This window comes from Symsagittifera roscoffensis, chromosome 1 (assembly GCF_963678635.1).
Source record: "Symsagittifera roscoffensis chromosome 1, txSymRosc1.1, whole genome shotgun sequence".
Classification (NCBI taxonomy): Eukaryota; Metazoa; Xenacoelomorpha; order Acoela; family Convolutidae; genus Symsagittifera; species Symsagittifera roscoffensis.
Window position 1 is genome coordinate 37165652 of NC_087062.1, and position 9291 is coordinate 37174942.

Below are 9291 nucleotides of genomic sequence, written 5' to 3' on the forward strand. Positions count from 1 at the left end.
CACATTAAGTTTCATGCTCAAACTACTTGGTGCCTTTGTTTCTTCGAGTTCTGTTGCCTCGAAGGTATTCAGCTTCTCCTGTAGTTTCTCAATTTCCAATTCGAGCTTCACTTTTTGCTCGATTTTTTTCGTTACCAGTTCCTTCTGCACTCTATTTAGAGTATCCCTCGCGGCTGCCCTATAGTCAATCTTGAAGTCGTCCGCCGCAGTCACCGTTTCCGGTTCACATGTCTCCTCTGTTAGCGCCTGCATTTTCTTCGTTGCCAGCTCTTGCGGTTTTTCTTTTCAGCGCGCCTCCGCTTCACTCAATAGGCGAGCCTTGCTGGCTTCACTCCCGATAAAGCTTCCTCGTGCCTTGGATGCTTGATGTCTGCTACAGCATCCCAGATTTGCGGACAATCTGATTTAAAATGACCTTCCAAGTTACAAAAGAAACACCTCGGGCCGAATTTTGCAATTAATCCTCTCAAGAAACCTTCATGATCGACTTCTGACGCATCTTCGTCCTCGAGGCTAAAGCCTATTGCTTTCATGCCCTGTTTGTAAGTTGGGCATGCTGACACATGATGGTCCGTCGAACTGCAATTTGCACAAGAGCGCCTCTTGTCCATATCATTCCTTGGTTTGTACCAGTTGCTCCCTTGGTTTGCTAGTCCGTTGTTAAAATTGCCGTAATTGTTCTTGTAATATCCAGAACTCGATGGAGGTTTCAGTAAAAGATATTCTTTTGACTTGAGCCTCAACTCCTCTGGTGTTGGCGCATTGGTTAATAGTGGTGTGTAATGTGTTGCTAACGTTTTACGAAGTTCATCATTCTTCACACCATCGATGAATTTTCAGGCTACCGCCAGGTTCATCCTCCTGTTCGAGTCGTCCGGCTGGCTACGCCTTCTAAGCATCTCCAAATCGTCTAGAAACTTGTCTATCGTCTCATCTTCTCGTTGCCTCTTTTTCTCGAAGCGCATCATTGCTTTGTATCCCTGCACCCCTGAGCCAAAACGATTTAACAAGATTTCAAAGATTTTTCCAGCAGTATCCCGAAGATATTGTTTTTTTGGCCATCACACAGTTTAGGGCTGTCCCTTCCAAGTTACTGGTGAGCGCACTGCACTCTTGCCTTTCTGACAGGTCTTCTTCCTCAAATTGCAGTTTCATGACCTCTATCCAGGTGTCAATGCAGCCTTCAGACTCGTCTTTATAGCATCTTGGTTTCTTAAAGACTCTTCTGGATTTTTCACTGCGTTCATTTGTTCTAGATAACCTCGTAAGGAATGTCTCCAAAGACCTGTTCAGAGGTTCAAAGGCTGTGGCTATTGATGTACCCTCTCTTGAATGCCCTGCCTGAGTATCACTGCCCCCTGTAAAGGGTTCTGCACTTGGAACTTCCCTTCTGTCCGATTCACTTGCATTGTTTCTTCCTTGGCTCGCATGACTCATCCCTGGGCTTGCATGACTCCTGTTCCTGGAATCAGCTCTCCCAGTCGCTAGTGTGCCTGGCGTCGGTCGTTCGTTTGAGGTCTGTCTGTTGCCAGTTGAACTTGCTCTACTGTTTGAGACCCGTGGTCTTTTTTCTCCTGTGGTATTGCCTGATGAACTGCCCATACCTCTAGTGGATCCATATGTCCTCCTCCTTTGATGGTCATTGAAGCTCACCCTCGGCTCCCTGCTGGGACCTCTCGAGTTCAGTTCCCCTTATTTTGGTCCACTCTTGCTGCCTACTAGCCCGTCCAACCTATCCATGATAGCCTGAGTTCGCCTTTCCGTCATCGCATCTATCTTTGTTCTTTGTGTCAAGAGTCCCAAGAGACTGCTCTTGCTGAATTCTCAACTTCTCCATGTCGTCCCTTAAGCGTAACTCTCTCTGTTCCGCTTCTCTTGTCATTCGCGACAAGTTCTTTGCTATTTGTTCATCCGTTCTTTCCTTCAAGCGTTTTTTGCTTCTAACAACTTCTTGTCTATTGCGGTTTATTTCTTCCCGCACACTTTCTCTTTCAACGTGGACTGCCCTCTCTAGTTCACTCATTCTTATGGACGTCTGTTCATTTTGTTCTCCTATAGTGCCCACTATGTTGTTGAAGGCTTCTTCCAATGATGCTCCGTTTTCTACTAGTGGCGTCACAAGTGGCGGTGTCACCCTGTCGATCCCAGTTAGCTTTGTGCTGGTCGAGATTCATGATTTGATTCTCTGCCTCGACATCTTTTCATTATCCACCTCTGGATCCGCCGATGCGGTGCTTAACCCCATGTTTCTATTCTCCCCAGTTCGCGTTTCCATATTTGTCATACTCACAAAGTCTCTTGACTGGCCTGATGTGTTTGTGTCTTTGCTTATCGTTCTCACCACACCAAATTTGTCCATGGTTCCAGTCTCTCTGTCGGTGTACGCCTCATTCTCCTGGGTCGAACTATTGAGGCTGACTCGAGATCCAAAGTCAACTTGTTCATCATCGTCCTCATCTTCCTCCTGGGGTTCACCTTCATCTCCTGTACCCACTCCCATGGTGAATGGAAAGATGTTTCAGAAAGTGTTCTTCACTCTTTCTGAAAACGATGAGTACGTTGCCTGTTTCTCCGTCACGCCTGCCATCATGGTGTTGTCTGTGGGAGATCTTCTAGTTGCCACAATTTCAGTCCCGGTGGAAGTGGCAAAATCTTGGCCTTGCTCTACCAGGGTAGATTCATTCGCTAGCCTTCTGTTTCCTCTCCCTTCCGGTCCATGCTTTTCCTGATTCTCATGCATCGCCTGGTCCGGATAGACCTCCACTTCTAGCATAGCCTTTCGCACTTCTGAGGACTTTTGACTCCTGGTTTCAACCATTCTGCATGAAACCGTTTCCCCTTTGTCGGTCCGGGTTCGAGTGATCCTTTCCACAAAAGGGTCGGTCATCGCTCTTCTCTGTTTCTCAGGTATGAATTTCCTGGAGCTATCACCTAGCTTAGGTATCCTTGACTTGTCTAGACTCATATTCAATTTACCACTTCTTACTACCTATACACTCAATTCGATTGCTAGTGTCCTTTTAATCTGACTACTGATAATAATAACACAACACAATAAATTCCAAAAGTTTCTATTAAATAGTGACCACGAATCCTTGTATTTTATCACGGTACAGCGTATATACAATTTATCCACAATAATCGATTATTAGTCGTAAGATTTGAGAACTAGCACAGTATGATGATATCAGTCAATTTAAAAGTAGTGTACTCACTACCCAATCAAGCACAAATATTCTTGATTTAAAACCAGAAATAACAAAATAAGAAAATTTTTATGAAACACGTATGTGTTTTGTATTTTTAGTCAGTCGCAGTACAATAGTCGAACTTGTATTTTAAAAAAGAGCTTTCCCTGCTTGGTGCTTCCAAACAGACAAAACTTGAAGGCAGGATTTTTCTCAAGTGGGCGTCTATTGCACCCACCGAGTCTCATTTTACCTATCCGCCTTCGGACTGCCCGAGCTAGACCTACTAAAATCCTCAGGGCAGTCACTTTTTTCAAAAACGTTTTGGATTTCAATCCACACCAATGAGTTACACACTCTTTATTATTTTAGACTTAGTGTCGCGAATATCCGAGTTTGGACCTGTTTTGTTTTGGTCTGGTCTTTTTTGAAAGGCAAGTTACCAGTGCAGTCACTGGTTCCTAGCCTGTCTCTTAATAACCTAATACCTCTCACTATTATCTTTTCTTCTGTTTACCTAAGTCCTTAAACAAAAATAATACCCCTCCGGTTTGACAAAAAAACAGTACCCATCCGGATTGGCAAAAATAGGACCCCTCCGGATTGGTAAAATTGAGACCCCTCCGGATTGGGACCCCTCCGGACTAGCAAGAGTAAGACCCCTCCGGATTGGGACCCCTCCGGATTAAGAAAAATTTGGACCCCTCCGAATTAGGAAAAATTTGGACCCCTCCTGATTGGGACCCCTCCGGTTTTGTAAAAAATCGTTTTTCGAAGACTTCCTTGATTTTCAACCTGTACCCCTCCGGATACGTTCTCCGATGCTATTATGCTGTTTGTATCAACTAGGAAGGGTATGTGGTCCTTCCCTTGACCCTTCCGGATTGAAGTTAAGCCTCTTATTTGACAATTCACGCTAACGGTGAAGGGTCTTATCGCTAGCCTAATTTCGGCTCGATCAAGGTGTTCTGGTGCCTTTAGCCTTCCCTATTCTTCTAGAACAGCGTAAAATTGCCTTATTGATCCGTTTCTACCCTTTGGTAGGGGTGTAAGGGCTTTCCAAAAAAAAAATTTATAAAACGTGAGGGGGTCTACGCTCCCGAATTGGTGAATTTGCTAAAAACAACCTCAAAAAATTTTCACGCTTTTTTCTCGAATAATTTTTAATCTCATTAGTAAGCTCAGCTAATTTCTGATCTAATGGTACTAAGATCAACTGGACCTGTCTATTCGTTCCTAAGTTATTAACCAAAACGTCTTTTCTCTAAATTCAAAAATTTTCTCACTTATAGGTTCCGCCTAACTTTTTCCGCAATTCTGTTCTTTTCAACCTAAAATTTATTGATCCGAGCGCAGAAGGCCTATACTTTTTTAGTTCAATGCAAAAAACCCGATTTGAATCGCTTCAGTTGAAAACATTTGCAAAAAACTATGCTATTTGGACCACTCCGGATTGATGAATCCACTGAATCAAACACGTTAAGTTCGATTTCTCTGTAATCCGCAAAGCTTTCAAGATACGGGTCTTAAAACCTGTAGATTCACTATTGGACGTTGTCCGAACAACTATTTTTACGGTCCTCACTCAAAAATTTCAAAAATTTTCTGATTTTATAATATTCCGTTTTCTCAAAAATCGCGAAAATTTTGACCCTAAAAACCGGTCCGCCTACTATGTTTTTCACTGAAAAACGATATAGGAGTATTAATATAGGCTATATAAGTAACAATATTAGTAATACTATACCCCTCCGGATTTGTTCAATATCCGAATTAAGGTGCTTAACTCGGATTTTTGCAGTTCGGTGAAGGGTCACTACAGTGCAGCACTGTCGAGCCCCCCACAGATTACTATCTTATTTTTTTGTACCAAAAGGGATAAAAAACTTGTTAACGATACCCAACAGTCGACTGTCGTTGTCATTGAGCCCCTTCTTGTTGCTCCTTGTACTGCTTGCCGGATCAGTCTTCTACCAAGACCCCTCCGGATTCAGTGCAAATCAGCAGAGCCCTCCCGGATTGAGCGCAAATTAGCATTAACGTGCTTCAATACTCAAACAACCCTACAGTACAAGCCTCACAAACGGGCTACAAAAATGATCGTAACGATCCTGATTGATATAAATGCGTGTAACAACAATATATCTATCAACATCAAACGGGAGGGTCGGATCACATCTTGGCTGGGGGGATGATTTCTACTGATTTTTTTTTTTTACTCTTTTTGATTTTTTCGGCTATGTTTTATATTTTTTGTTTTTCTTGGGTACTATACTACTTTTCTTTTGGTTTTATATATATCTTTAACTGTTTTTGGTCACAAACCTCTCAGAGAACGAGGGGACGGCCAATCCCCCCACCCTCCTGGAACGTGTAATTTCGGTCTTAACTAGGTTAAAAAGCTATTCACGGTGAAAAAAAAGCTAGGCTCTAAGACGACTGGCCAACGTCTAAACAGAGCTCTACATGCTTGTCACCGTCTCTAAAAAAGCCAGTTTTTTTGGTGGTCTTGCTAACATCGGATCGAAAAAAAACGTTACGAATTAACTTGTTTACATGCAAAATTAGTGATCTCATGGCTGGGTCTCAGCATCCCCAGACCACGAGGTCAATCCTAAAACAGGGCAACTACTATTTACTATATTAATAGTATAAGAATTTTTTAAAATTGTTAATTCAAACGTTTTCGCACATTTTGTGCATCGTCAGGATATAAAATTTTTTATTTACAATAAAATGATCAAAGATCATGTATGAAATTCAAAAAGAACATGTTAGAAATTTTTAACCAATCACATTCATACATCTGTTATTACGTAATCATTATTTCATCGATTTTGACAAATTCCATACTTTTTTGTTACTTCAGTCATAATTTTTCGATTTGATGTTTTATCCAAACTGACATGTCAGTTTATTTTTTCAAAAATTGCAATTTTTAGTCATGTTTAAACATGTACTATAATTTTACAATTGCCGGACCGTTTGTCAAATGCCGGACCGTTTGTCCAACATAGGTGGAATTACATCCACTACATGTGAGCTTGTAGACCACTCTGGATTTCAAATCTTTCGCAAAGGGAGATTTAAGGGACGGTAGGCAAGTCTTGAGCTTTCTCGTAGTAAATATCACTTGGGCTCCGGCGTTTTGACGCAGTTTGGCAGCAAACCACTCCGATGCATTACCCCGGTATTGTAATGTTATAATGGGTGCACTGACCTTTAAAGGATCTTTCTTGACTGATGTTACCGTTGTTCGTGTGTCAGTTTTTCGGTCGATGATCTTATTCAACGTTCTTAATACGACACCATCTGACCATTTTTCAGGGTATTGATTATCCACCCATTGTTCTTTATTAATCTTCATTGCCTTGTCGAAGTTTTCCCATGTTGATGTACTTCTAAAAATCCGATGAACAGTACCCTCAACTACATTGCATTTATATTGCAATGGAGCGCAGCTTCTGAAGTTAAGGATAGTCCCAGTATCCGTTGGTTTTTGATACCATCCACATGTTACCTTTTTTCGTGAGTCCACATTAATGTTCAAATCTAGAAAGGCTAAGTCTCCGTTCGAATCCGGATTTTCGATAGTGAATTGTAAGTTGGGGTGGAGCTCATTAGCTGCTTTTAACACTATATCTGGATCCCCCTTTACCGTCCTCACTATATCATCTACATATCTTAGGAACGCTTTGACATTTTCTGTTGGTTTTTCTTGATCTCGCTGCTCTTTACATCTCTTACAATACCAAACCATTTCTGAGATTTGCTCATATTCCTTGTCGGATACATTACTACACTTTAAATGGTACCAATTTAAATAAGCTTCGCATTCGATCCCCTTACTTCTGTATGTTACCCTCCGCTCGCAATCAGGGCATAGGCCATTCCGGTTTTCATTTAGCTGTGTCAACGCAGGTACTTCCTTCATTAATGCATATTCGTACTCCTTTAGCCATAAATTGGCAAGAATGACAGCAAGGGATGCACCCATTGCCAACCCATCCTTTTGTACGTACCATAAACCATTGCATTTGAAGTGCACCTTACTTACAGCCATGTTCAACAATTTCTTCATAGTTCCGCGTGCCAGTTTAGGAGGACTAGTTTGTTCGTACAGTTTCCTCAGTGCTATATCTATTGCCTCCTTTAGTGGGACATTAGTGTACAAACTTTTGACATCCAGGGAGATAGTACTCTCATTATAGTCTAGATCTATGTTCTCTATGATCTCCCGAGCCATTTGTGTGTTTGTCTCAATGTTTGCCCCCTCAATGTTGTCAAAAAATTTGGCCAAAGTTTTATTTAGATGTTCATATGAGCTCCCTGGCAGTGACAGTACGGGACGGAGAGGGGTTCCTTTCTTATGTACTTTAGCCAATCCATATAATCGAGCTGGCTGCCCTCCCGTGGACCTAAGCCTACTATACAGTGCCTCATCGATCTCATCTTTCTTTTTCATGGCCAACAGTTCTTTGTTGATGTCTTTCTCAATTTTCATAACAACACTATCAGTTAAACCTGGTTTTTCGCTAAATTGTTCCGATTGCAGCAGCTCAGTTAGTTTAGCCTCATATGTCGTTTTCTTCATTACACAGAAGCCAACACCTTTATCGAATGGGACTGCCAAGAGACCATTGTCCTTCAAATACTTCCTGGCTTTCTCAATCCCTCTATCCGACGGTGTTTGCCGCACACGTTTAGTGTATGATTTTGCAGCAGCTTCAATTTCACATAATTTTTCACCTGGTACCTTTTGCGATTTAAGCTCAGATAAAAAATTATCAATGTCCGCAAGAAAGTGAAGTTCATTGAAACGATCCCTCACCGGGTGCTTTGGGCCAAAACCTAACACTTCATGAACCCACTTGGGTAGCTCAATGCCATCTAGTGCTCTGACCGATTTGTCATTCACTTTCATTAACGGTCTGTCCTGCCGCTCTGCTAGCTTTTTTAACTTCTTTTCATGTCTATCCTTGATGTCATGGATAGCAATTCTAGCCTGGAGCTTTAGATAAAATGCTATTGAGGGCCACCATTGTTCATCTATCCCTCTCCGCACTACCTCTCTTGCCTTAGCTAGATCATCGTCTATCTTCTTCTCTTCTGACCTTGCCTGATTTATCTCTGTTCTTAGGAGTTTTAATTGAAAGCTATGCACCGCTTGGTCCGAAAAAACTCCATATTCTGGCACCCGAAATCTCAAAAAATCTGGTATTATGTCATTGCTTTGACATTTCCGTAAAAACTTCAATCGATGGAAATTGTTGTTTAATTTATTTGAATACTTCAGGTAATTCAAAACTATTTTCCAAGTTTGTTTTTTCCTGAGTATCCATCTCAGCATCGGTGGGGGCAAAACTACGGCGGTCATTATCCTGCAGGCCACGAGCACTTAAACTCATGCGGCTCTCAGCAGGATAATTCACACAGTAGATTCACTTACCCAATCCGCGCCCTTTCAGCCGATGGTAGAGAGACGTCAGTCGTTGTTTCCTCTCTGCGTGCCTTCGCCTTGCGTCGTCCTTGTGATGGTTTCTGAGTCCGCGCTCTTATCTTTGAGAATATCCCGGGCAAGTTCTCTCTATGTGTCAGCACAACTCGCAATGACTTCAACTCAAGTTCGCTCGATTGATGAACTTCCAGAAATTGTCTCACCAAAGCGGGATCCTGCCTCTTGCCTCTCGAGATCAATTTCGTTGTTGGGAATATCAAGATCCCTGTACGCATCAGAGAATCAAAGATATCTGTCGTTCTGGTTCTTCTGCAATATATAATCGCCTTAAACCGATGTCGCTTTGATTGCAAATACGAAATTAAATCGTCCAGAGGATAAAGCGTGTTGGCATTGGTTCGGTGTTTCGACAAACTGTTATTCAATACGTCGTGCCAAAGAATTATCTCCTTGTCCACCAGAGGATGCTCTTCCAGAAGAGTCTGTAAATTTTGTCTCTTCCTCACGGTATGAGGATTCAGCGATAATCCCGATTCAGCGTATACCAGTTCGTCCAGTTCCGCTTTCTCTGCTGGTCGTAAGGTATTCAAGCTATGAAATAGAGAGCTTGCAGCTACAACCCATGCCATTTTAACTCAAATGTAA

The 9291-nt window shown here is 42.1% G+C and overlaps 1 protein-coding gene across 1 annotated transcript; it reads right to left on the reverse strand.

Moving 5' to 3' along the window:
- Positions 1-5796: 5796 nt before the first annotated feature.
- Positions 5797-8112, reverse strand: LOC134857039 (uncharacterized). Its single transcript, XM_063873380.1, has 3 exons — positions 7246-8112; positions 6709-6930; positions 5797-5802 (listed from the first exon to the last, which is right to left on the reverse strand). Exons 1-3 carry the CDS (start codon positions 8110-8112, stop codon positions 5797-5799), a joined length of 1095 nt encoding a protein of 364 aa, XP_063729450.1.
- Positions 8113-9291: the final 1179 nt, after the last annotated feature.